Source organism: Lutra lutra, chromosome 1, assembly GCF_902655055.1.
Source record: "Lutra lutra chromosome 1, mLutLut1.2, whole genome shotgun sequence".
Taxonomy (NCBI): domain Eukaryota; kingdom Metazoa; phylum Chordata; class Mammalia; order Carnivora; family Mustelidae; genus Lutra; species Lutra lutra.
The window spans coordinates 214,938,407-214,965,922 of NC_062278.1; the positions used below are offsets into that span (position 1 = coordinate 214,938,407).

At 45.6% G+C, this 27,516-nt stretch overlaps 1 protein-coding gene across 1 annotated transcript; it reads left to right on the forward strand.

Annotated features, from left to right (window-relative positions):
- Positions 1-3,592: 3,592 nt before the first annotated feature.
- LOC125084320 (zinc finger protein 709-like) lies at positions 3,593-25,863 on the forward strand. The gene is made up of 4 exons (XM_047701500.1): positions 3,593-3,739; positions 20,845-22,493; positions 22,698-22,758; positions 23,688-25,863. The coding sequence occupies exons 2-4, from the start codon at positions 22,358-22,360 to the stop codon at positions 25,423-25,425; spliced, it is 1,935 nt and encodes a 644-aa protein (XP_047557456.1). The 5' UTR covers positions 3,593-3,739; positions 20,845-22,357; the 3' UTR covers positions 25,426-25,863.
- The last annotated feature ends 1,653 nt before the right edge of the window (positions 25,864-27,516 follow it).

The window sequence follows — 27,516 nt, forward strand, 5'->3', positions numbered from 1 at the left end:
TGTTTTGTCTGTAAAGATTTTATTTATTGGAGTGCCTGGGTGGCTCAGTGGGTTGGGCCTCTGCCTTTGGCTCAGGTCATGATCTTAGGGTCTTGGGATAGAGCCCCGCTTCAGGCTCTTTGCTCAGCAGGGAGCCTGCTTCCCCCTGCCCCGCCTGCCTATCTGCCTACTTGTGCTCTCTCTCTGTCAAATAAAAAATCTTTAAAAAAAAAAAGATTTTATTGGGGCACCTGGGTGGCTCAGTGGGTTAAAGCCTCTGCCTTCGGCTCAGGTCATGGTCTCAGAGTCCTGGGATGGAGCCCCGCATTGGACTGTCTGCTCCGCGGGGAGCCTGCTTCTTCCTATCTCTCTCTGCCTGCCTCTCTGCCTACTTGTGATCTCTCTCTCTCTCTCTCTGTGTCAAATAAATAAATAGATGTCTTCTAAAAAAGATTTTATTTATTTATTTGACAGAGGGAGAGACAGCAAGAGAGGGAACATAAGCCAGGGGAGAGGGAGAGGGAGAATCAGGCTTCCCGGCTGAGCAGGGAGCCCGATGTGGGGCTCAATCCCAGGATCCCGGGACCATGACCTGAGCCGAAAGCAGACACCCAACAACCGGGCCATCCAGGTACCCCCAAAATAAATAAAATCCTAAAAAAAAAATAGGGTGCCTCGGTGGCTCAGTGGGTTGAAGCCTCTGCCTTCGGCTCAGGTCATGGTCCCGGGGTCCTGGGATCGAGCCCCGCATTGGGCTCTCTGCTTGGCAGGGAGCCTGCCTCTCCCTCTCTCTCTGCCTGCTTCTCTACCTACTTGTGATCTCTGTCAAATAAATAAATGAAATCTTTAAAAAAATCTTAAAAAAAAAGAATTTACAGAACTCAACACCAAACAACCAAATAATCCAATTAACAATGGGCAGAATACAGGAATAGACATTTCTCCAAGGAAGACATACAGATGGACAACAGATACATGAAAAGATGCTAAATATCATTTGTCATCAGGGAAATGCAAATCAAAACTGCAACGAGATGTCACCTCACATCTGTCAGAATGGTGAGACTCAGAAACACGGGAAAACACAAACGTTGGTAACGATAGGGAGAGAAAGGAATCTTCACGCGCTGTTGGTGGGAATGCAAACTGGTGTAGCCATGGTGGAAGACGGTATGGAGGTTTCCTGAAAAATTAAAAATAGATCCTACTGGGCATTTACCCAAAGAGTACAAAAACACTAATTCGAAAAGATATATGACCCCTGATGTTTATAGCAGCATTAGATAGCCAAGTTATGGAAGCAGCCCAGGTGTCGGTGATAGGTGACGGGATAAAGATGTGGGGGGGTTCCTGGGGGGTTCAGTTGGGTAAGCATCTGGCTTCAGCTCAGGTCATAATATCAGGGTCCTGGGATGAGCCCTCGGTCTGGGATCAGGCTCCCTGCTCAGTGGGGAGTCTGCATGTCCCTCTCCCTCTGCCCCTCCCCTAGCTTGTGCATATGTGTGCAAAAACTCTCTCTCCCTCCATCAAATAAATATATAAAATCTTGTTTATTTATTTATATAAAATCTTTTTTAAAAAGATGTGGTATATATGTACAATGGAACAGTATTCAGCCATAAAGAAAAAAAAAATCCTGCCATTTGGAACAATATGGATGGAGCTAGAGAGAATGATGCTAGGCGAAATAAAGCAGTAGAGAAAGACAAATACCATAGGATTTTACTCCTGTGTGGAATTTAAGAAACAAAACAAATGAACAAACAAGAAGAAGGAGACAGACCAAAATCAAACTCCTAGCTACAGAGAAAAAACAGGTGGGTACCAAAGGGGCGGGGCAGGGGGTGGATATGGGTGAAATAGGTGATTCGGATTAACAGTGTCTGGGTGCCTCAGTCGGTTAAGCCTCCGCCTTCTGCTCAGGTCATGATCCCAGGGTCCTGGGATGGAGCTCCTTGCTCAGTGGGGAGCCTGCTTCTCCCTCTCCCTCTTCTTGCCATTCCCCCTGCTTGTACTCACTCTCTCTGTCAAATAAATAAAATCTTTTTTTTAAGATATATTTATTTATTTGACAGACAGAGATCACAAGTCGGCAGAGAGGCAGGCAGAGAGAGAGGAGGAAGCAGGCTCCCTGCTGAGCAGAGAGCCCGATGTGGGGCTCCATCCCAGGATCCTGGGATCATGACCTGAGCCGAAGGCAGAGGCTTAACCCACTGAGCCACCCAGGCGCCCCCCAAGTAAATAAAATCTTTTAAAAAAGTACACTTACCTTGATGAACAGTCAGTAATATATAGAGTTGTTGAACACTATGTTGTACACCTGAAACTAATACAACACTGTATGTTAACTACACTGGAGAAAAAAGAAAAAGAAATGGAAGTATCTTCTCCATCCCTCAATTTTTTTTTTTAAGATTTTATTTATTTATTTGACAGACAGAGATCACAAGTAGGCAGAGAGGCAGGCAGAGAGAGAGAGAGAGGAGGAAGCAGGCTCCCTGCTGAGCAGAGAGCCCCATGCGGGGCTCAATCCCAGAACCCTGGGAACACAACCTGAGCCCAAGGCAGAGGCTTTAACCCACTGAGCCACCCAGGTCCCCCTCCACCTCTCACTTCTTGAAGCTGAATAACTTTTCTTCTGTTGTATGGGTGACTGAGGATGCGAGTGCCTGCAGGGTCCCCTTTGTGTGAGAAGCTCTGGTTGAAAACTGGCCCTCCTTGTCCCTTTTCACTGAGATCAGTTACGGTTCCTTAGCTCTGCCCCACAGTTGCCACCTGCTAGGTGGCTCCAGGAAGGCTTCTCGGTCCCTGCGCAGGGTGGGGACACTACCACAGTCTAGGGGGATGTAGGTGGCCTGGTTTGACTCAGACGATCTTAACAGTGACCACGTCCTCGGAGAATTGAGAGGCAGCGATCTGTCGCAGAGTGATTCTGATCCCATCATTGTCAGAATGAAGACTTCCGTCTAGTATCCCATAGACTCACCCATCAGGGGGATTGTTACTTTGATGAAACGCAGTTTTCTGGTAGGTCTGGTTATTGATGGGATTAACTCGTGTAATTACCAGAAAGGGTTGGATCATGACCACCGGGAGTGACTGGATCACTGCTGAGAGAGTCCCTGCCTTCTATTTTCCACGTCAGAAGCATTTTCTTAACTTAACCCATTCTAAACCCAGAAGTCGCTTTTCACCAGAAGTGATGCTTTGGTTTTAGTTCCAATGATGTTCTTCTGAATCTGACCGAAGTTCTGGAAGGATGTCCGTCCCAGGTATCTGCCTGGGCATCTTTATGCCAAAAGTGCCATGTCAGACTCTGGCTGTTCAACACTCAAAGACCAAAGTGGAGCCAGACTCATTGCGTCTGGAGAGTCACGTCTGTCTGTGTTTGCAGAGAAGGGTGAGAGTTTTAGAAACCGACTGGCAGCGCTACGTTTCCCGGCGCGTGTTCGCCGACCAAGCGCCTTCTGGCCGGCGTTAGGCTCAGACATCTAACCTCCGGCCCCGCTGTCACTCAGGCGTGAGGGGGCGAGGCCTTGAGAACTGTCCAATCAGAGGCGGCGGCGGCGAGGCGGTGGGTGGGGCGACGCGCCGCAACCACCCCGGACGTCGCTGCTCCTTTCAGCCTCCCTGGGGGATCGCGGGTCGCCTGTATTTAAAGGTGCCACGTTGGTCTGCTGCTGCTTCTTTCGTGCTGGACGCATTACCGTGCGCCGTTTTTTCAGGGGTGCCGCCGGGGGACCCAGGAAACCGAGAGATGGTGAGCGTGCCTGGTGGGGTGAGGAGACGGGCGCTGAGGGGCCGGTTGGAACCGGCCGGAACCGGCTGTGGCGGGACCCCCGCGGTCATCTCCGGAGTCTGCGGACCCGAGTCGTTGGTGGCGCCCCTGGGACCTCGGTCCGCTGCGGCGCGCAACTTGCGCGCCGGCCCGGCAGCGGGGACCCTGGCGTCCGGGCTGCCCCGTCCTGTGCGCCTTGCCTTCGGCCCTGGATCGTCAGGGCAGCTCTGCGCCCGTAGCCGCGTCTCCTCCAGTTGTGCGGTGACCGCGGGGAGGCTCGTCAGGGGACCGGTCGTGACTCGTTCTCGTTCGTGTGTGGGAGGCGCTGTGGTCTCCGGGGTCCCCAGGCCCTTCTTTTCCCCCACGGGGGGCCCGTTTCCTCCTGAACTTCCAGATGTTTGGGAAGCAAGGGTCTGAACCCTCTGACCCTGTCCCCCCAGCCCCGCTGTCCCTTGGGCAGGCAATAAAACCTACTTTCCCAATTCCTTCCCGCCTTCTCTAACGCCAGCTTCCCTTTCCCACTTCACAGTGTCGTTGTCAACCGTCGATCCCATGGGTGTATTTCAAACAGACCCACTATTTTACTTGTTCATTATTTAGCTGTTTTTTTTTTTAAATTTTATTTTTCCTGTGTGGATACTTTACTTGAGAGAAACGCCGAGAATAATTACCTGGAACTGCTTTTGTATGAAATCTCCGCGCCTCTCCCCCCAGGATCTTTTCCTGGGCACAGACATCCTGTGGGAAGTACTTTGGGTGGCGGTGTACCTCCTTGAGACTTTCCCGGGTGTTCTGTCCTGTCAGCCCAGTTCCAGGTCAGCGCTGCCCCTCTCTGAGTAAGTCGCTTTTAAAAGATTTATTCACTTGATTTTAGTCTTAGTTTTTCAATGTATAAAACTTCGTGTACTCAGTAGAGCTTCAAACAGGGTATGAAGTATTTCCAAAGAGGCAAGAGAGGAGTAATTTCAGAATAATAACGCCTGTACTGCATTGCATGTGTTAAAAATTCTGTTTCCCCTTTTCTTCCCCCCTCCTAGCGTGGCTAGTAATATTCTGAGATCTCTTATTTTGGGTGAGTTGAAATGGATTTTCAGGGCTTAGATTTGCAGACCAGAAGTGTTCAAGTATGATTAAGTTCCTGGAGCAGTTACTTGCCACGGAAATAATAATTAACACCCCCCCCCCCACCCCAGGAATGCAAGAATTACTTGTGAGGGTTCCTGTTGAACTAGCAGAGGGCCTTTCAATTTTCTTCTCTCTTTCTTGCATAAACACTGGGTTTGAGTGATTTTGCTGGACTCTTTAAATTGTAGGTTCATGTGATTTAAAATATCAGTGGATTACAAGCCACTTTCAGGGGGAAGCAGAAATTGAGGTTGGTGTCTCTAAGCTAAGACCCCCTTATTAGATTCTGTTTTGTTTTGTTTTGTTTTGTTGAGGTAATCTCTGTGCCCACCCTGGGGCTTGAACTTACGACCCCCAAGATCAAGGGTTGCATGCTCTACAGACTGAGCCAGTCAGGTGCCCCTTAAATGAAGACCCCCTTAAGCTCACGAAGGCAAGTGCTTGAAGGCCCAGTTGTCCCCCACCCCCCTTCCTGCTTCTCCCTGCTTCTCCCTGCAGGTGTTGTGTTTGCTCACACCCATCAGGAGTTGGGGATCAGTGGGTAGGTGGGGTGATGAGGCTGTGATGCCTTTCGGAAGTTGTAGCTATGTAGGTGTGCTCTGAGTATAAATTAGGTATATCCAAAAAGTCTGGGAGTCTGGAGTTCTGTGTTCTGGGTAAGGATCAGTGAATGGGGAAGTTGTTTGCCTGAGAACCTTGAACTGAATCCTGATGAGAGTTTCCTCATTTGGGAGAATGGAAGCGGAGTGGGGGGGGGGTGTGGAGGAGGGAGCGGTTCCATGTGCAGGGCTCCCAGGGTTCATGCCTGTGGCTGCTCAGGTGCCCCCGCCCTCCCTCACCAGGGACTGACCCACTCTGGGGCTTCTGTCCCCTCCAGAGGAGTCTAGAATGTGGAAGCTTCTGAACATGCCTTCCCTTCTGTCCTGGGGGAAGCGGGCTGCCCCGCTGTGCTAAGTCCCATGTTTGTTTCCTGGATTCCTTTCCTGATCCAACAGTGCAGCCCGCTGGCTCTGGTTTCCCTCAGCACTTGGGCTCCTTGGCTGTCAATTGATTGAGAGATAAGTTAGAAAGCTAAAACGCTAGGGAAACCAAGTAGAATTTGTGTTCCGTTTAAGCAAGAGAACCTCAAGATTGGAGGTGAATGTATTTAAGTTCTCAGAGACATACTCCATTTTGGTATGAGGAAAGCTAGAAAATTAGGGAAACCAAGTAGAATTTGTGATTTGTTTAGTCAATGAACATCAAGATGGGAGAACGTGCCTGTTTCTGTTCATCTTAATGTGTTATTTTTCATTTTTAGTTTGTGTATTGCTATGTAGCCTCAGGCTACATTCTGAAAAAAGATGAGATACCGCCGTGCTGGAGGGTCCCCCTCCTTTCCCTGGCCATCAGGCTCCCTGGGTTGCTCCTTGGGCGTACCTGAGTGAAAATCAGTGGGAGTTCATCTAGTTTAGGGACCACAGCACTGCGCTTGTACGTGTTGGGGCTCAGCTTTTCATGCCTTCTCAGCGTTTGTGGAGCTGGGCTGTAGAACAAGGCTTTGAGTGGAAGTTCCTCCTCTCTTTCAAGTCTCAGGATGCAGGCCTCAAAGAGCATCGTAGTGGGTTATTGAAATGAGTTCAGATTAATTAAATGAAAGATGTTCTGTTTCTGTCATCAGGGATGAATGTTAAAGCATCTGTCTTCATCTTTTTTTTTTTTTTTTTTTTTTTTGCTGCCTTGTAGGCTTGACTTCTTTTTAAAGAGCAATTATGTTTACAGAAAACTTGATCAGAAAGTGCAGAGAAAAAAAAAAGAGAAAAAAAAAGTGTAGAGATTTCCCATATAACTCTTCTGCCTGGACACTGTCTCTCTGTCTCTGTCTCTGTCTCTGTCTCTCTCTCTCACACACACACACACACACTTTTTTTTTTTTTAAGAGCATTTTAAAAAAACGTTAATTTTTTTAGTAATCTCTAAACCCAACATGGGGGTTGAACTCATGACTCTGGGATCAAGAGTCACGTGCTCTTTCACCTGAGCCAGCCAGGCCCCCCTCTTGTTTATTTTATGCCTTGTATTACTTTCGTGCATTTGTTAAATTTGATGCGCCAACATGGATGTGGTTTACATTAGGGTTGACTCATACAATCTTGGGTCTTCAGGTAATATGAAAAAACATATTTTCATCACTTCTGTAATATATAGAATATTTTCATTGTCCTAAAAATCTCATGGGCTCCCTGATTCATGGCAACTAAGATCTTTTCGTGTCTTTTACTTTGATCTTTCCCAGATACTTGTCACATTGGCATCTTTCGCTTAGGAATACGATTTCAAGTTTTCTCCCTGTGTTGTTGGCTTTGTAATCTCATTTCTTTTTATAACTGAAGAATATATCATCCTATGGATTTACCAGTGATTGTATGTCCATTTGCCTGTGTGGTTTTGTTTTTGGTTTTTTTGTTGTTGTTGTTGTTGTAGTTTTTTAAAGTAAACTCTACCCCCAACATTGGACTTGAACTCAAAACCTCAAGATCAGGAGTTACATGCTCTACCGTCCAGGCCAGCCAGGCCTCCCCATTTACCTATAATTTGTGCTGGTCTCAGCTTGTTTGTACCAATTGTTGTATTTGGACTGGTCCTATTATGCTTGCGAGACTCCCTTTAACAATAACCACCAGTAAACTTTGAAAAAAAATTTCTCTGTAGAACCTAGAGGATCTAGAAACTATACAGCACACCCAGGGCCACACATCCTTGTCTCCGGTAGATAGAGACAGCACACAGGCTTGTATTCTTATTTTATCGGAGTAGGGGTGGAGGCGGTGATGGGGTCTGTGGTTTGACTGGCTCCTCATTATTGTTGAATTTAAAAACTTAACAGGAATTTAAATCACAAGAGAAAAAACAAGTAGCCTGAATGGCCAGTTATCATAATCAACCGAGATCTTTAAAACAAAGGAGGTGGTTTGGCTCTTTATCTAGTCATGTGGCTGGCAATGTGTTTATTCTAGATACAGTCTTTGGAGTGGGTGCCCCTTTGAAGTGAATGCCTCTGCAGTCAAAGCTTAGGTCAGGCACTTGCATTACAAAAAAGACAAAAACCCCAGACTGGCCTGCCTTACATTACAATTCCGTCTTGTGATGCACTCGCAGCACTCACTGGGGGGGACCTTAACTGACTGCCTGGTTAGGTTGGGTTTCTCCAAACCCAGAAAATACAGCTCTGTGTAGGATTATAGTAGCAAATTCTGTACTAATTGAACAGGCAATGATAGTCTGAAGTCCAGATAACCATCGTCCCAAACTTGAAGAGTCCCACAGTAAAACTATGTCAGTGATCTCACGGGCCCTGGAAATCTGTACGAATTGGGTAATATTGTGGAATATTTTATTTAACATCATGGGCCATCTGGTGTAAGTAGGTTTGAACTCGGCCCGAGTTGGTAGATGGCTCCTTACTTAGCTCGTTGATCTAGTTTCTTTTTTTTTTTTTTTAAAGATTTATTTATTTATTTATTTATTTGACAGAGGGAGATCACAAGTAGAGAGAGAGGCAAGCGGAGACAGAGGAGGGAGCAGGCTCCCTGCTGAGCAGAGAGCCCAATGCGGGACTCGATCCCAGGACCCTGAGATCATGACCTGAGCCGAAGGCAGCGGCCCAACCCACTGAGCCACCCAGGCGCCCCCGTTGATCTAGTTTCTTACTCCTGAGAATGGATCAGTTCTGTTAAAGGTGGCCTGTGTCACATTTCAGGAGGCAGCGATGCAGGTGGGCTCCCAAAGTTTGGCAGTTTGGCCTGCATGGTGTACAAGTATTTGCAGCAGGTTTTATTAAGAGGTATTTCTGTGGAAACAAGAAAAACTGGTTAATATTGGAGCAGATTCGAATTCCAGTTTCTGAGTTCTGGAGGTAGCCAGTCAAGATGCCTGTAGGTGTTGGGATTGAAGCGTCTTTATAGATGGAGAGTGAGGGCAGGCAGGGGCAGGCTGATGGATTGTCTGGCTTTGTAGTTTGAGTGTTCTGTGATCTTTCAGAGTGGCCCGGCCCTCAGCACTGGTGTGGATATTGACCATGCACATATGAGCTGTTGGAGTGGCTTCCATCAAGTTTATATCGAATTGTCCCACGTTAACTTGCGTGCATTTGGGGAAAGGGCAGTTTTAGTTCTCAGTGATTCCAAGCCAAGTAGGCAAAAAAATTCCAGCCGAGTGGGAAAAAAATGGGAAACGTTAGTTTGGAGAGTTGTAGCCAGATATTGGAGGAAACAAGAAGAATTTAGCATCCAGTTCAGTTCATAGGTAGAAAACAAAACCTCAGAGACCATGAGCATAACTAGAATCTATAATATCTATAAAGATTTATTAATGACTTAATTTTTCTCTGTGTAGTCACCCCCCATTGCTATCAAAGGTAACCATAGTGAAACTAATTTGTTTGCAGATTAAGTCTAGTTTTAATAAATTTGGCCTGATATTTACATAAGTGCTGTAGGAATAGTGATTGATCATATAGAATATCTTTTTTTTTTTTAAAGATTTTATTTATTTATTTGACAGAGATCTCAAGTAGACAGAGAGGCAGGTGGGGGGGCGGGGGGAGGGGAAGCAGGCTCCCTGCTGAGCAGATGTTGTGTGCCACAGAAATAAATTTTCTGGGCAACTGCATTACAATGAAATCTCATCAGATCTTTAACTATGGCCATTCTTTTTTTTTTTTTTTTAAGATTTTATTTATTTATTTGACAGACAGAGATCACAAATAGGCAGAGAGGCAGGCAGAGAGAGAGAGTGGAGGAAGCAGGCTCCCCACGGAGCAGAGAGCCTGATGTGGGGCTTGATCCCAGGACCGTGGGATCATGACCTGAGCCTAAGGCAGAGGCTTTAACCCACTGAGCTATCCAGGCACCCCTAGAATGTCTTTCTTAAAAGATTTTATTTATTTGAGAGAGGGAGCAGGAGCCAGCACATGAGCGGGGTGGGGAGGGGCAGAGGGACTAGCAGACTGCCGGCTGAGCAGGGGACCCTGTGATCATGACCTGAGTCCCCAGGCCCCTAGAATGTCTGCTCTGTTGGAACTTTTCATAAAGAATCTCAGGTTGGACTTTAAAAAATCTCTTGTGGCTAGGAATCCAAGTCTAGGACTTAACTATGGGACTTTGCCTGCAACATGTATTGACTTGTGTTACTTCCTCTCTTCTCGAGGTCCTCAAAATACCCCAAAGTTCCTGCACCTGCCAGGAAGTGACCTTTCCTTATACCCGGAAAACAAAAGATTAAAAAATCCCAGTATTTTATTTTTTTAAAAAAGATTTTATTTATTTATTTGAAGAGAGAGAGAGAGTGAGAGAGAGAGCACGAGAGAGGAGCAGGTCAGAGGAAGAAGCAGACTCCCCACTGAGCTGGGAGCCCAATGCAGGACTCGATCCCAGGACTCCAGGATCATGATCTGAGCTGAGTGCAGTTGCTTAACCAACTGAGCCACCCGAGCGCCCAAAAAATCCCAGTGTTTTAAACAAAAGTCATAAAAATTATAATCATCTTTATCAGTTCACTCAGCCAGATGTAATTCTTGCTCTTCGTCTTTGGTTAGTAGATTTCCGGATCCTGTTTTTTCTTTAGAGAACACTGTAAATTCTTATCCAGTTCAATGCAGTGATCTGAAAGTTACCAGAAACCTGTATTCCAGAGTACTTGTCAGAGCCCTTTCCATTGAATACCTCTGAGGATGAAATACTTTTGCGAACGCATCAGAATAAAACAGCTGCCTGTAAGTGATAAGAGACTTAAGAATGGCCGTGGTTGGGGCGCTTGGATGGCTCAGTGGGTTAAAGCCTCTGCCTTAGGCTCAGGTCATGATCCCACGGTCCTGGGATCGAGCCCCACATTGGGCTTTCTGCTCTGTGGGGAGCCTGCTTCCTGCTCTCTTTCTCTCTGCCTGCCTCTCTGCCTATTTGTGATCTCTGTCTGTCAAATAAATAAAATCTTAAAAAAAAAAAAAAAGGAATGGCCATGGTTAAAGATCCGATGAGAGTTCATTGTATTGTTGTTGCCCAGAAAATTTATTTCTGTGGCACACAACATAACAGGGTAACAACTAGAATTACAGGTGATTACATGATACCAGGGCACGGCAGATTTTTAGGAATTTCATGTAATTTCTAGAACACTTATTTTACTAACATTCACCTATACCTTGTGACCTGAGAAAGTTTGTCATCACTGACTTGAAGGTGCTTTGCATGTAATTTAACATACTGGATAAGCCTATGTCATCTCTCTCTCTTTGTCTTTCTCTCTGTTCTTTCTGCAAAAGATGCTGGGCAGTTTTAGTTACCTCCTGGGGTGTTTACATTTCAAAGGCCTGGTAAGATTTACATCTTCAAGGGACAGAGAAAGAAAATAAGAGCTTTCTCCTAGGAGTTTAGTGCCTTGTGGGTGGTTTTGACAGTTCCAATTAAAATGTGGTAGTGCCATCCTATAATTAGGGGGAGCGCCCTGCAAGGAATAATTCTCTGGACTCAGGGTCAAAGGGGGACTGTTTGGGATTGGAAATGAAGAGTTAGGTTGAGGAATTAGTAAACCCTGAGAACCAGACCAGTTTTGCACAGCAGGAAGTGGGCTCCTTTAATGTTTTCCGTTCACTGTGACTCTTAGTGTGATCACTGTGGTGTCAGGATGGACCTGGAGCGAGGCAACACAATCCCAAGTCGGGAGAAGGTCTGTGGTATGAATGTTGGTGACGCTGGGAGCCTTTGCCTTCCCCATTTCCTCTTTCCTCCTCAGCAGCAGCCTTGATAATCCTCTCGGGATTCTGTTGATGGCAGGGGATGTCTTGTGAGGCTTGGTTCTTGGTGTTGGGACGGAAGCTGAGGGAGCTTAGGATCTGTGGTATCTCAGTGGAAAGCAGCATAGACTCCGGATGGATCTTGAAGAAACTTAATGGATTTTGGGGGCTTTGGAGATACCAGCCCGTTGATGTATTTTGGCAGCTGTGGGTAAAAGAATTCAGCGCCTGTTCCAGATAATCAAAAACCCGCCTTAGCCAATTAATTCCCCTGTCTCCTTCCTACTGCACAAAATCTTCAAGAAAGGTTTGAATTTTAGTTAAAGTGTAGTTGTTTTTTTTTAAAGTGTAGTTTTTTTTTAAAGATTTTATTTATTTATTTGACAGAGATCACAAGTAGTCAGAGAGGCAGGCAGAGAGGGAGGGGGAAGCAGGCTCCCTGCTGAGCAGAGAGCCCGATGTGGGGCTTGATCCCAGGACCCTGGGATCATGACCTGAGCCTAAGGCAGAGGCTTTAACCCACTGAGCCACCCAGGCACCCCTAAAGTGTAGTTTTTGATCTCAGTTTCTACTTCTTGATTTTTCTCCTGTTACTTTCATCTGGTGTGTGGTTGCCAGCACTTCGGGATGAAGTCACTGTGAGCCCTCACAGTTAGCAGTTTTCCTCTCCAGGGTGTCCCAAGGGGTTTCTCTTGGCTTGAGGTAGGCCTCCACCGGTGTGATATGCACAGGAGCTTTGAGAAAAGCCATGCTGAGGCTTAAGAGGCCAGACTGTTGGCCTGTTGGTTTGCATGGCCTTGAGTAACACCCAGGAAATGTCCATGGGCTTTTGCATTTATCTGGGAGCTCTTAGGTGCTCCTACCAGATGTTGATGACATTTCTATTGTCCATTAATATTTTAGCAACATTATGCCACGAGTGGGGCCTGTATCCCATCCGGTCAGGGGATGCAGAGCCACGGCAGTGATGAAGTTGCGACGTGATGAAGTTGCGACACAGACACCGTAGGCCCCTGTTGTATTTTTCCTCTGGTGGTGCCATTGGTTTCTACCTGCAGGACTGTTTCCCCCCTGCCGGGTTTAGGCCCCGTAGTCTGGGTGTGACCCCCCCAGACTCTGTGGTCACAGGTGGAGTTCCCCCGAACTGCTCACACCTGCGAGTATTTTCCTCCTGCCTTTAGCCTAGAGCCTCTCCTTGGGATGTGACAGTAGTCTTGTGATTCAGTTCCCCCGTCTTACCTCTCCTGGGCTTGAGGCGTGGAGGACCCTAATGCATATTAATAGTCAATTAAGGCCTTTAGATTACTGGTCTGATTGTCTCATTAGCACAGAAGGCCTCACTCACGCTGCTCCGGGGAAGATGGTTGATGAGTGTGGCAGCTGTGACCTTTTGGGTTGGCTACTAGCCGCGCTGTGCACAACAGAGGCGGTGTGGTGTGTAAGAGCACTAGCGGTGTGACAGACTCCCAGCCAGCCGTGCTCCCCTCCCAGATGGCGGAAGCTCCCTGAGTTAGGTGCTTAGTAAGCAAGCTTCGGGTGAAGGGCATTTCTTTTCGTGAATCGCGAGGGCAATCCGGCCAGCTACGCCGGCTGTTCTGTGCCTGTCCCAGCCTTTCAGTCCCCAGTGTTGTGGTTGGACTGGCCTTTGTGGTTCTTTGGACTGCAAGACACCTTGCAGCGCTAACCATCAGGGGACTTGAGAAAAACGGATTTGTTACTTAGGGAACCTGTTAAATACACAGCACACCTGGGGTCACACGGGGAGTTGGAGTTAGCTGGGGGGTGGGGAGCCAGGGGCACACAAGGGACTGGGGTCTGCCTTTATTGGGGATAAAAATGGGCACCTAGAGTTTCACATGCTTTCTTTTGGTTGGTGATTTTCAAACATGGGAATTTAAAGTGCAGGAAGAGAAGAAACAAGTGGCCTAAATAGTTAGTGAAATCAATCAAGATGTTTACAACAAAGGATCCTTTAGTGCTGGGCTGCCTGTTCTCTATCTCCTGAAGCGGGGGCTGGCAGTGTGTTTGAAATGGCCATCTTTGAAGTGAATGCCTTAGCAGTCAGTGCTTAATTCAGGCGCTTGCATTACAACAAACAGACAAGCCAAAAAAACAGCTGTGGGGGTTTACACCAAGAGCCTGGTCCTAATTCTTTTCTGTGCAATTTCCCGATGACAGGGGATTTTCACATTGTTTTCCTGTGCTTCACGGCCATTTCTGTATCATCGCAGAAATGCATGGTCAGATTCAGTCCATTTTTTATAAATTTTTAAAAAAGATTTTATTTATTTATTTGACACACAGAGATCACAGGTAGGCAGAGAAGCAGGCAGAGAGGAGGAAACAGGCTCCCTGCTGAGCAGAGAGCCTGATGTGGGGCTCTATCCCAGGACCCTGGGATCATGACCTGAGCTGAAGGCAGAGGCTTTAACCCACGCAGCCACCCAGGTACCCCCAGTTACCATTTTTAATCAGGCTGTTGTCTTCTGTTGAATTTTAAGAGTTCTTTGGATGTTTTAGATACCAGCCCTTTATTAGGTAAGTGATTTACGAAGTTTTCCGCCAGTCCGTGGCTTGTTTTCATCTTAATGGTCTTTCTCTGAGCAGGAGTTTTCATTTTAATGAAAACAAACTTAATTTTTTTCTTTCTTGGATCTTTCTTTTTTTTTTTTTTTAAAGATTTTATTTATTTATTTGACAGACAAGAGATCACAAGTAGGCAGAGAGGCAGGCAGAGAGAGAAGAAGGGAAGCAGGCTCCCCACTGAGCAGAGAGCCCGATTCGGGACTCTATCCCAGGACCCTGAGATCATGACCTGAGCTGAAGGCAGAGGCTTTAACCCACTGAGCCACCCAGGCACCCCTTACATATGAACATTTAAAAAAAAAAAGATTTTATTTATTTGACAGAGAGAGGGGGATCATAAGTAGGCAGAGAGGCAGGCAGAGAGAGAGGGGGAAGCAGACTCCCTGCTGAGCAGAGAGCCCCATGTGGGGCCCCATCCCAGGACCCTGAGATCATGACCTGAGCTGAAGGCAGAGGCTTAACCCACTGAGCCACCCAGATGCCCCTATACATGGACATTTTGTATATATGAATATTTTGTCCTTGAGCCTTTCCTTGCTGTCTTGGTACAGTTGACCCTTGAACATGGGTTTGAGCTCTGTGGGTATGCGGATTTAAAAAATTTTTTTAAAGAGGTGATAGCAAAGGCCACAGGCGTTTATTTACAGCTGTCCACACCAGTCTCCCCTGGACTGAACCAAGTGATAGGCACAGAGGTAGTGCTTGTTGCCTTCTGAGTACCAGTGGAGGGCTGTCAGGCTCTCAGAAGTCCCTGGGGACCCTGGGACTGGGCAGAGCTGCAGGTCACCTGTGTACTGACCCGGTGGTCAGGTGGAGTTCTTGGTGCTGGGTGTCAGGAGGCTGGACTGAAGTGGGGGAGCTTGCCCAGAAGCTGGGTCAGCCCTGCACCCAAAGGCCCACCCCAGTGCCCCACCCGCTGAGTCCTAGACAAGCAAGTTGGCCTCTGGGGTTGCCATCGGACAGCTTGAGTCCTTGGACCCCTCCCAGACCCACCTGGAAACCTTCCCTCCAACACACCCGGCAGGCCTGGGCCTGTGGTGCAGCTCCCTGTGGCGTGGCCACTGTTCTGTGCCTCCTGGTTGCTGTCGCCAGCCTCAGGCCTGACCTATGGCTACCAGGCTGTGAAACACAGTCATCCTGGGGCCAGGCTCACAGCCACTTATCCAACCCCCCACCCCCACCCGGGGTTGGGGCTTGATCTGGCCCAATCGGGCCTACATCTTGGCAGATTTTTTTTTCAGTAAGTTTTTCTTTATGATTTTATTCATGTTTACTCCAGCTTACTTTAGTGGAAGATTATATTATATAGTACCTATGACATAAAAATTATATGTTAATTGATTTCATGTTGTCAGTAAGGCTTCTGGTCAACAGTAGGTTGTTAGTTACATTTTTGGGCAATCAGAAGTTAAACCCAGATATTTGACTGCCTAAGTGTCAGTGCCCCTAACTCCTGAGTTGTTCAAGGGTCAGCTGTAGTTTAAAGGGTTTTTCTTGGGATGCCTGGGTGGCTCAGTCAGTTGAGTGTCTGTATTCAGCTCAGGTCATGATCCCAGGGTCCTGGGCTCGAGTCCCACAAAGGGCTCCTTGCTCAACAGGGGGCCTGCTTCTCTCTCTGCCTGCTGCTTCCCCTGCCTGTGCACTCGAGTTCTCTCTGTTTCTCTCTCTGACAAATAAATAAGATCTTTAAAAAAAAAAAAAAAAAAAAGGAAAAGAAAAGGGATTTTCTTGTCACTTGGGACTCTTGGAGATTTTCTCTGTACACTGGCTTGTCTTTTGCCACAAAAACTGATTGATTGGTTGATTGATTTTTAAAAGATTTTATTTATTCATTTGATAGAGCCTGAGCAGGTAGAAGAGGGAAAGGAAGAAGCAGACTGCTTGTTGAGTTGGGAGCCGGATGCTGGGCTTGATCCCAGGACCTGGAGCTCACAACCAAGGCACAGGCAGACACGCTTAACCATCTGAGCTACCCTGGCACCCCACAAAACCATTTTTATTTTGATTTACTTTTAAAAAGCTTTATTTCTTGCTTCCCAGTCTGCATACCGTCATTTTGTTTGTTTGTTTCTTGTTTTTTTCCTTTTTGGGTCTAATTGCATTAGTTAAGAATTCTAGTACAAGGTTGTCTAGGATTGGTGAGAGGGGACATCCTTGCATTCTTCTTCTTCTTTTTTTTTAAGATTTTATTTATTTATTGGACAGAGAAAGAAATCACAAGTAAGCAGAGAGGCAGACAGAGAGAGGAGGAAGCAGGCTCCCCGCTGAGCAGAGAGCCCTATACGGGGCTCCATCCAGGGATGCTGGGATCCTGACCTGAGCCAAAGGCAGAGGCTTTAACCCACTGAGCCACCCAGTCTTCCTTTTTTTTTTTTTTTTAGTAAGATTATTTATTTATTTATTTATTTAATATTATTTATTTATTTGACAGAGAGAGAGAGATCACAAGTAGGCAGAGAGGCAGGCAGAGGGAGAGGGGGAAGCAAGCTCCTGTGGAGCAGAGAGTCCGATGTGTCACTGCATGTTGGGTATCAGGCAGAGGATTAAAAACCCTATCGTCCTCACAAGTATTATACCTCGTGGGAAAGGCTGGAAGAGCCTCGGGTTGGCTATTTCCTTCCTCCCAGGTCAGAAAGGCTATGGGAGAATCCCAGTCAGTGACGCTCTGATGAAATAGATTGTTTTGAAGTCAGGCCTTTTTTTTTTTTTTTTTTTTTTTTTTTCATTTTGTTTTGTTAAGATGTTTTTATTCATTTATTTGACAGCACAAACAGGGGTAGCAGTAGAGGGAGAGGGAGAAGCAGGCTTCCCTGCAGATCAGGGATCCTCATTTGGGGCTGTATCCCAGAACCTTGGGATCATGATCTGAGCCGAAGGCAGACACTCAACAACTGAGCCACCGAGGCGCCCAGAAGTCAGGCCTTGTTAAGAAGCCTAGAATATTCCCGACATATTTTTATTTTTATTTATTTATTTTATTTTATTTTATTTTATTTTTTTTTTTAAAGATTTTATTTATTGATTTCACAGAGAGAGATCACAAGTAGACAGAGAGTCAGGCAGAGAGAGAGAGAGGGAAGCAGGCTCCCTGCTGAGCAGAGAGCCCGATGCGGGACTCGATCCCAGGACCCTGAGATCATGACCTGAGCCGAAGGCAGTGGCTTAACCCACTGAGCCACCCAGGCGCCCTATTTATTTATTTTAAAAAATATTTTTAAAAGTAGGCAGAGAGGCAGGCAGGCAGAGAGGGAGAAGCAGACTCCCTGCTGAGCATAGAGCCATATGTGGGGCTTGATCCCAGGACCCTGAGATCATGACCTGAGCCGAAGGCCGAAGCTTAACCCACTGAGCCACCCAGATGCCCCTTCCTGACATATTTTTAAATGTCTACTTTTTGTCTCTAGTTTTGGAGACAGTGCTTTACCATGGTTCCTCAGTTCTGTGATGAAAGAGTTGTCGATTTCAGGTTTTTTGGCTTTTGTCTTCTGAGGACTAGAAGCCAGCTTCTAAGACATGTCCAGCCAGAGACCAGAAGGCTGTGACTCCTCTTCTGATATTTGACCGCTGACAGCTTTCGACCCTCATTTCTCCTTCCCCCGCTTTGTGCCCCACATCTGTACAAGGGACCAAACAGCCTGGGTGCTCCTTCCTTTGGTTTTGGCAAACGATTCAATCCACGCCGTGCCCCTGTCCCCCAGCTCCAACCCTAGCCCACCCCAACCCAGGCCAGGCTGCTTTCCTTGCTCTCTCCCCACATTTCCTACCTGCTTAAGAGGCCTGTCCTGTGATGCCCTCCCTGGACATTTGCATTATGGAAGGAAGAAACACTTTCTTTCTTTCTTTCTTTCTTTTTTTTAAGATTTATTTATTTATTTGACAGAGATCACAAGTAGGCAGAGAGGCAGGCAGAGTGGGGTGGAGGGAAGCAGGGTCCCCGCTGAGCAGAGAGCCCGATGGGCTCGATCCCAGGACCCTGGGATCATGACCTGAGCTGAAGGCAGAGGTTTTAACCCACTGAGCCACCCAGGTGCCCCGGAAGAAACACTCTCATACCCTGTAGGCATGTGTCAGTGTCGACAGTCTGAACCAAATCTCAGGCAGGGGCCCACCTGCCCGTGTGGTCGACCCTAACAGTCACACAGTAGGTTACCTGCTGCGTATTTGGCAATCCTCTTTGCTTTCTTTTTCTATTGATAAATCTTCCAGATCTTTGATATTAGTGCATGTCATCCTTGTATAAGTCTGAGTGCAAATGCGTGAAAAATTCTGTGGACATTGTTGAAAAATTCTTGGGCTGTAGACAGTGATCAGATCAGACTTATGGGAAATAGCGGTGGATTGAATCACTTGATCCTCCTGCATTCTTGCATCATCAAGTATTAAAGTAACAATTTAGAATTCATGATGGTCTTCAACAGTTGGCATTATTAAATTGATTAGTTTCTTTTTGTTCACAAATTTTTGTTCTGATCACTGAAATGGGATCTACTGGATTTTTTTCTTTTTAAGGAAACACCTGGAGATCTTTTTTAAAGATTTTATTTATTTATCTGACAGACAGAGAGATCACAAGGAGGCAGAGAGGCAGGCAGAGAGAGAGAGAGAGGGAAGCAGGCTCCCCGCTGAGCAGAGAGCCCGATGCGGGGCTCCATCCCAGGACCCTGGGATCATGACCTGAGCCAAAGGCAGAGGCTTAATCCACTGAGCTACCCAGGTGTCCTGAGATTTTCTTTTTTTTTTTTAAAGATTTTACTCATTTATTTGAGAGAGAGTGTGAGTAAGAGAGCATGAGCAGAGGGAGCAGAGGGAGAAGCAGACTCCCCACCGAGCCATTATGGGGCTCGATCCCGGGACCCTGAGATTATGACTTGAGCCGAAGGCAGCCCTTTAACCAACTGAGCCACCAGGCGCCCCTCTACTGTACATTTTATTTCCCTGTTACCTCATTACTGAGGTGATGGACATTTCTAATATGCAGTATTTTATCTTCTGTTCAATGTGTTTGACTTCTTTGCCTTTTGTATGTGCGTCGGTTCATCTTCACTCCGCCAGCTGACCTTTTATATTGCAGGCGTTGCTGATACTTTTCCTTGTTTGTTTCCTTAATTATCTTCATTTTAATATAGTAGAATTTGCCTGTTTCTAGTTTTTTCTTTTAAGATTTTATTTATTTATTTGACAGAGAGAGAGAGAGAGAGAGAGACAGCAAGAAAGGGAAAGGGAGAAGCAGGCTACCCGTTGAGCAAGGAGCCCAATGCAGGACTCAGACCCAGGACCCCAGGATGATGACCTGAGCTGAAGGCAGACGCTTAACGACTGAGCCACCCAGGCACCCCGGCTGTTTCTGATTACTCTTACTTACTTACTCTTTTTCTTCTGGGAAAATTCTCCCTATTCCTGCGTCAATAAAATCTCTCTGCGAATCTCGCACATTTAAATCTAGAATGAATTGGCTATTTTCCATGGAATATTGGGGAATACAGTGCATTTTTCCAAGTGATTAACAGTGTGAGCCTGTGTGTAAAGTGTTCGTAATATTTTCCCCTGTGCCTCAAGGACTGCTGTCCCTTGACTGACTTTTCATATTAAATACCAGCCTGTTGAAGGCACTTCCTACCCTTGTCTGTCTGCTTATCGCTCTGCTGGTTAGTGCTGTATTGTCTGGAATAGTATAACTTAAAAATTCTTGATGGGTGTTAGGTAGACCACCACCTTGTTCTTCAGAAGACTGTCCTTTTCTTGACATTTGTTCTGTCTGTTGGGCTTGGAGGAGTACTTTTGTTGACTAGTAAAGAATCTGGGGGATTATGGAATTCTATAAAAATACTACTTGGGAGAACTTGGGTGGCTCATTCAGATAAGCATTTGCCTTCGGCTCATGTCATGATCTCAAGGTCCTGGGATCGAGCCCCACATCAGGCTCTGTTGCTCAGCAGGAAGCCTGTTTCTCCCTCTCTCTTGCTGTCTCTCTCTGTGTCAGATAAATAAATAAAATCTTTTTAAAAATACTATTTGGGAGTGGTGACATCTGGATGACACTGAATTCTTGTTAAGAACAATTGGCATCAGTTCACTTACTTCTACTTTGACATTAAGCAACAATTTTAACATTTTTCTTTTCTTTTTTAAAGATTTTTATTTATTTATTTGACAGAAATCACAAGTAGGCAGAGAGGCAGACGGGGGCGGGGGGGTGGGGGGTGGCGGGGGAGGCAGGCTCCCTGCTGAGCGGAGAGCCTGATGTGGGGCTGGCTCCCAGGACCCTGGGATCATGACCTGAGCCAAAGGCAGAGGCTTCAACCCACTGAGCCACCCAGGCGCCTCTAACATTTTACTATGAGGATCATTAAACACACTTTAGTCTGCTTTGGTACTGAAATTGGCGTGGATAAATTAGGAACAAGCTTTCAAATGTCATCTCAGTGTAATCCCAAAGGATGGGCTCAGTTCTTCAACAGGGTGTGAGTACACATGCAAATTATTGTCTGTCTTTGTAGAGACTCAGTGTCTGGAGTGTTTGTTGGGAGCTGTGTTTGCCAAACCTATAACAAATTACAGACACTCAAAAGGAAGATAGGAGTTTCATGTCCCATAATGTTTGCATTAGTGCTTTAGGCAGAGTGAGGCACACTTTCCTGTAGGGTTGGTGGGGTCACTCCCCAAATCCCAGTTCCCAGATACCAGCAAAGGAAGAACTTTGTCATCCAGGATTTCTAAGGGTAAGCAATCTCAGGCCTGCTAATGTTCACTCTCATCTGCACACTGGCTAATAGGACTTTCTATGAACCTGGTCTACAGTTCCATTGTGGAAAGAGTTATTAGGACTGACCCAGGCACCTCATTACTCCCTGGACCCACAACAGGAGAGGGGTTCCTCGTCTGTTGTCACTCCACTAAGTCAGTTCTAGAATTAGAATTGCTGGGTTGGGAGCTTTTCTCTGCTTCCTAGGCAGGGACACCCTCGGATGACTGATCTCTTTCAGGGACCAGCATTTAGGGGAACGAATCCACTGAGGGATTCCCGGGCTTGGGCTGGTCTATCCTGCTGCCTTCCCAGCAGAGGAGCTAGAAATGAGTGAAGTAGGGAGGAGAGCCTCCAGAGTGGCTGGTTGGGGATCACTTGGACCAGGAATCAGAAAAAAGGGGATTTGGTAGGGTTTTTGGAGGAAAGCACTGTTGAACTCTGTCTGTTTCACATTATGTGCAAATTCACTCTCAGTAGCATCGTGGAATTCAGTAAAACCCCTTGCAAATTGCATGCCTTGACATGTTCCTCGAGGTTACCAAGGCCCTGTTTACAGTGACACGGTTCTGTCAGAAAGTCTCTTCTGGTATCTTATCATCTCAGTATGTGTGCCTTTGTGTGCTAAAAATTGGTGGGAGGCAACTCTGGGGCTCACGAGTATATAGATTTAGGGGATGTCTGTGTTCTCACCTTTTCCTCATGTCTCAGTTGTATGTTCTGAATATCTTCCTGGTCCATGAAGTGAGACGGAGCACAGAAACTAAAACTGATTCTGTGTTAAAGATATACAAACAAATTATAATTATACTCTTCTATGAAAATGCTCATGCAGCTGGATGTGACTGTTTGTAGTGGCCTGGAGGACTTTAGGATATTGTGGCCAGCTGGATCTTGTAACATTTTGGATCCTCCTGGCTTCTCATGTTTGGGGATGGGACTAGAAGAAAAGGCTTCCATTTTTCCCCGTTTCTGTTGATAAAACATCACGCACTTGTGACCCTGTGCTTCATGGAGTGCTGTGTGCTGTGGTGGGTATTTAAGGAGGAGATGGGAAGTTTTTCTCACAAAGAATTGATAGTCTTAAGATGGAACTGTTTCTTTTATCTGCATAGCATTTCTCCAAGGGGTTCTGTTCCCTGAGGGTAGAGAGACATGGGGACTGGAAGTGATCACAGTAAAAATGTAGCAATAAAGTCCTGTGTTCGTGATGCTCTTACATTCATGAGGGAGTGAGTGTGGCCAGAGAGGACGGGTCTGATGACCCAGGCATAGAGTAAACGTTGAGAAATCAAAAGTCCCATGTGAGTTTCTTACCAACTGAGTAGAGATCGCCAGTGCTGTCCGTCTCCCCCACCCTCCTGTACACATATGTGGGATGTTTCAGGACTCAGTGGCCTTTGAGGATGTGACTGTGCACTTCAGCCTGGAGGAGTGGGCTCTTCTGAATCCATCCCAGAAGAAACTCTACAGAGACGTGATGCAAGAAACCCTCAGGAACCTGGCCTTAGTAGGTAAGCATGACGACATTCTTACTTACGAGTCCATTAGTGAACCAGTATGAGTTGTTCATCGGGCTGTTTCAAGAGGTGAAATGTGGAAAGGGGAATATGTTGGTAAATAAATCAGCCATGGTGACTGTTCATCATGGATCTAGAATCTTAAAAACTTTAATATTCTTTTATAATTTGTGATTTTTTTCCTGGTGTGCATTTTAGGAGAAAAATGGGAATACCGTAACAGTAAAAGTCTGTACGAACATCATCAGACAAATCTAAGGTGAGTCCCACTTACATAAGAACATTGTCTCTGGGGGCACCTGGGTGGCTCAGTTGGTTAAGCGGCTGCCTGTGGCTCAGGTCATGATCCCAGGGTCCTGGGATGGAGTCCCGCATTGGGCTCCCTGCTCCTTGGGGAGCCTGCTTCTCCCTCTGCCATTCTCTCTCTGTGTCTCTCATGGATCTCATGGATAAATAAATAAAATCTTTAAAAAAGAAAAAAAAAAAGAACAGTGTCTCTGGGGGTGCCTGGCTGGCTTAGTCCCTAGAGCGTGCAACTCTTAATCTCAGGGTGGTGAGTTTCAAGCCCCAAGTAGGGTGTGGAGCCTACTTAAAGTAAAAAAAAAAGGTTGGGGGGCGCCTGGGTGGCTCAGTGGGTTAAGCCTCTGCCTTTGGCTCAGGTCATGGTCTCAGGGTCCTGGGATCGAGCCCCACAATGGGCTCTCTCTCTCTGCCTGCCTCTCTGCCTACTTGTGATCTCTGTCTGTCAAATAACTAAATAAAATCTTAAAAAAAAAAAAAAGAAAAAGAAAGAAAGAAAAAAAAGAAAAAGAACAAAAAATAGTTATCCCATGAGAAAAATCTTTGTCATAATATTAAAAAAAAAAAGAAGCAAAGCAAATCAGATCATTTTCAAGTTTTTATTTTTAGGATATTTTCATCAAATGTTTTTTCTCTAATATGACAGATGTTCAATGTTTGAAAAATAATAACATGGAGAAAGAATTCAGAAACCCCACTTATGGTTATCATTTTTGATCATAGCTGTGATCAGTTCCTTGCAGAATGGTCCGCATGTACTCAACTTTCAGACAATCAGAAAGCACAAAAAAATACACTTTTGGGGGGAAAATGGTAAAAATGTTGAAATAACTTAATAAATATGAAATTATGAAGAAGCCATTAATAACATGCTTCTCATTTTTACAGCAGGCCTGTGGTAGAGAGACCCTGTAAAAATAAAGAAGGTAGTCCATGTGAAGAATCCTTCAGCCAGAATCCAAATCATAAGCAGATAAGTAAAAGTCCTGCTGGAATAAAGCTACGTAAATGCAGTTTCTGTGGACAAGTCTTCAGGCATCATTCATCCTTTAGCAGGCACATGATCTCTCACACTGGCCACAAACTGTATGAATATCAAGAATATGAAGAGAAGCCTTATAAATGTAAGGAATGCGGGAAGGCCTTCAAGCATCGCCAGTCCATTCGAGTGCATGTAAGGACACACACTGGAGAGAAACCGTACAAATGCAAGCACTGTGGGAAGGCCTTTAAGCATTGCCAATCCATCCGAAAGCACGAAAGGATCCACACTGGAGAGAAACCCTATGAATGCAAACAGTGTGGAGAAGCTTTCCGGTATCGCCACAACTTTCAAAAGCACGAGCGAACTCACACTGGAGAGCAGCCCTATAGATGTAAGCATTGTGGGAAAGCCCTCAGTTGTCTCAGTTACTGTCGAATTCATGAAAGAACTCACACCGGAGAGAAACCGTATGAATGTAAGCAGTGTGGGAAAGCCTTCAGTTACGCCAGTTACATTCGGATCCACGAGAGAACTCACACGGGAGAAAAGCCCTATGAATGCAAGAAGTGTGGGAAAGCCTTCAGTTGTCCAAATTATTTCCGAAAACACGAAAAGACTCACACTGGAGAGAAACCCTACGAATGTAAGCAGTGTGGCAAAGGCTTCAGCTGTCCCAGATCCTTTCGAAGTCATGAAAAGAGACACAGGGGCGAGAAGCCCTATGAATGTAAGATATGCGGGAAGACCTACAGTTGTCCCATCTACTTTCGAAATCATGAAAGGAGACACAGCGGGGAAAAATCCTATGAATGTAAAATATGCGGTAAGTCCTTCAGTTGTCCGAAGTATTTTCGAAAACATGAAAGAAGTCACACGGGAGAGGAGCCCTGTGAATGTAATGATTGTGAGAATAGCTTGACTCCTCTCCCTGTATTTCAAAGACACGTGATAAAGCACAGCGGAGATGGACCTTACAAGTGTAAAGAGTGTGGAAAAGTCTTTGATTGTCCCACTAACTTTCGATGTCATGAGAAGATACACAGTGGAGAAAAGCCATATGAATGTAAGGAATGTGGCAAAGCCTTCAGTTCCTCCATGTCCCTTCAAAACCATGAAAGAAGTCACAGTAGGAAAAAACCTCATGAATGTAAGGAATGTGGTAAAGCCTTCAGCTTTCCCTGTTCCCTTCAAAAACATGAGAGAAGTCATACTGGGGAGAAACCCTATGAATGTAAGCAGTGTGGGAAAGCCTTCACTTACCTCAGTTCTATGCAAAAGCACGAAAGGACTCATAGCGGGGAGAAACCCTATGAATGTAAGCAGTGTGGGAAAGCCTTCATTTATCTCAGTTCTATGCAAAAGCATGAGAGAACTCACAGTGGAGAGAAACCCTATGAATGTGAGCAGTGTGGGAAAGCCTTCATCACTCTGTCCAACGTTCAGAGGCACATGATCAAGCACACAGGAGATGGACCCTGTAAGTGTAAGGAGTGTGGCAAGGCCTTCGATTGTCCTAGTTCATTGCGAACCCATGAACGTACTCACACCGGGGAGAAGCCCTATCAGTGTAAACATTGTAGTAAAGCCTTCACTCGCTCTAGTTCTTTACGAAACCATGAAAGAACTCATAATGGAGAGTAGCAATGTGAATGTAAGGAATGTGGAAAATTCTTCGTTCTAGTTCTTTCTGAATACACAAAAGAACCCACACTGGAGAGGAACCTTACAAAGAGAAACAATATGGTAGACTCTACTCCCTATGATGTTCATGTACATGGAATTCATACCAGAGAGAAACTCTCAATGTAGGGAAAGTTGTGCAAGCTTTCATTGATCACACAGTCTTATGGAGGACACAAGAGTGCACACGGGGGAAAAACCATATAAACGTAAAGAATCAGGGAAAGCCATCCATGCATTTCCATGGGAGGCCATGGAAGAACTCATTGGAGAATTCTGTTGAATGTAAACATTGTAGGAAAATTCATTTGCCCCATCTTCCTAAAAAAACCACACGAGAATATACAAGGGATAAATACCTTATAAATGAAAAATAAAGGAAGCTTTTTAATTAAAAAAGATGTTCAAAGTCATTTGAAAACCTGCATTGTAAAGAAACAGTGTAAGTAATACGGGTAAGGCTGATGCAAATTACTGTACAATAAATGCTCCCCCAGACTCACAACATGAAAGAAATGTTACTAACATTATACATAAGTTGTCTTCTGTGACTTTTTCTTTATTCACCAGGTTTTTTTTTTAAAGATTTTTTTAAAATTTATTTATTTGACAGAGATCACAAGTAGACGGAGAGGCAGGCAGAGAGAGAGAGAGAGAGGGAAGCAGGCTCCCTGTTGAGCAGAGAGCCTGATACGGGATTCGATCCCAGGACCCTGAGATCATGACCTGAGCCGAAGGCAGCGGCTTAACCCACTGAGCCACCCAGGCGCCCCTATTCACCAGTTTTATTGAGAGAAGTTCACCCATTACTGCATAAGCTTAAGACATGTAGCCTGATGGTCTGATTTACATGTATTGTGAAAAAGCTACAGTGGCTCATTCTTCAAGTGATTCTGTTTTGTGGATTTCTACTTAGTTTTGCAAGTAAACATTGAGGTGGGAAAATACTGTGGGTTCTCACTAAGCAGTGGTTTCTAAGTTTAATGGGTAGTTTTTTCCCTTTAGTACAATGCTAGTGTTTTTCATTTTGAAGACTGTTTCATCCATGGATGAACTGAAGTCTATTTCTTAACATGCAAGTAGGTTTAATTTTTACATAAATTTTTCTTTTTTTTTTCCCCCCTGTACGAATAGGATTGTTGAGTACTGTCATGTTACCCTTAAAAATAAATTGCCAGTTATTTTACCAGCAAAAAAGGGTTTAATAGCAGAGAATTGCAGTTCAGGACAAGGAAGGCTACACAATCCCATAGGCAATTCTGGAAAACGAAGAGGAATGCTCATCTATAAAAGAAAGGGGACTTGGAAGGGGCTGTTACGAACAAAATATTGGTTGGAATAAACTGGGACATTCAGAATAATATGGCTTCTCGTTGGCTGAGTCGAGACTGTCATTGGCTGGGCTGTGGCAGGGAGAGGAGGGACCCTTTCTTCCTCCTGCTGGGACACAAAGTAGTTGCTAACATGGTATTTCAAGGTACGTCTCTTCTGTTGAGGGTGCCGTTGAGGAGGAGAGGTAGGGCTGGGAACTTCCACTGCTGAGCTCCTGATTCCCATTTCCAGCAGGTTTCCTGATGTTATTTTTTACATTTCTTCTTTTGATCAAGGTTTTTCTTTGAAAGCATTGCTGATTAAGAATCAGGTTTCCCAGGGACATCTGGGTGGCTCCATTGGTTAAGTGTCTGCCTTCGGCTCAGGTCATGATCCCAGGGGCCCGGGATCAAGTCTCTATTGGGCTCTTTGCTCAGCAGGGGGTCTGCTGCTCCCTCTGCTTGTGTGTGCATTCTCTCTCTGATAAATAAAATCTTTTTTTTTTTTTTAAAGATTTTATTTGTCAGAGGGAGAACTTTCAGGCATTTCCCCTCTAAAGTCTGTATCTTTTCAAGGTCAGAAGTGGTGGAGATCATCTCAGGAGTGTTGAGCCAGCATCCCCTTATTGGGTACATTGTTTTGTTTTTAAAGATTTTATTTATTTATTTTTTTGAGAGAGAGAGACCCCGAGCAGCGGGAGGGGCAGAGGGAGAGGAAGGACAAGCAGACTCCCTGCTAAGC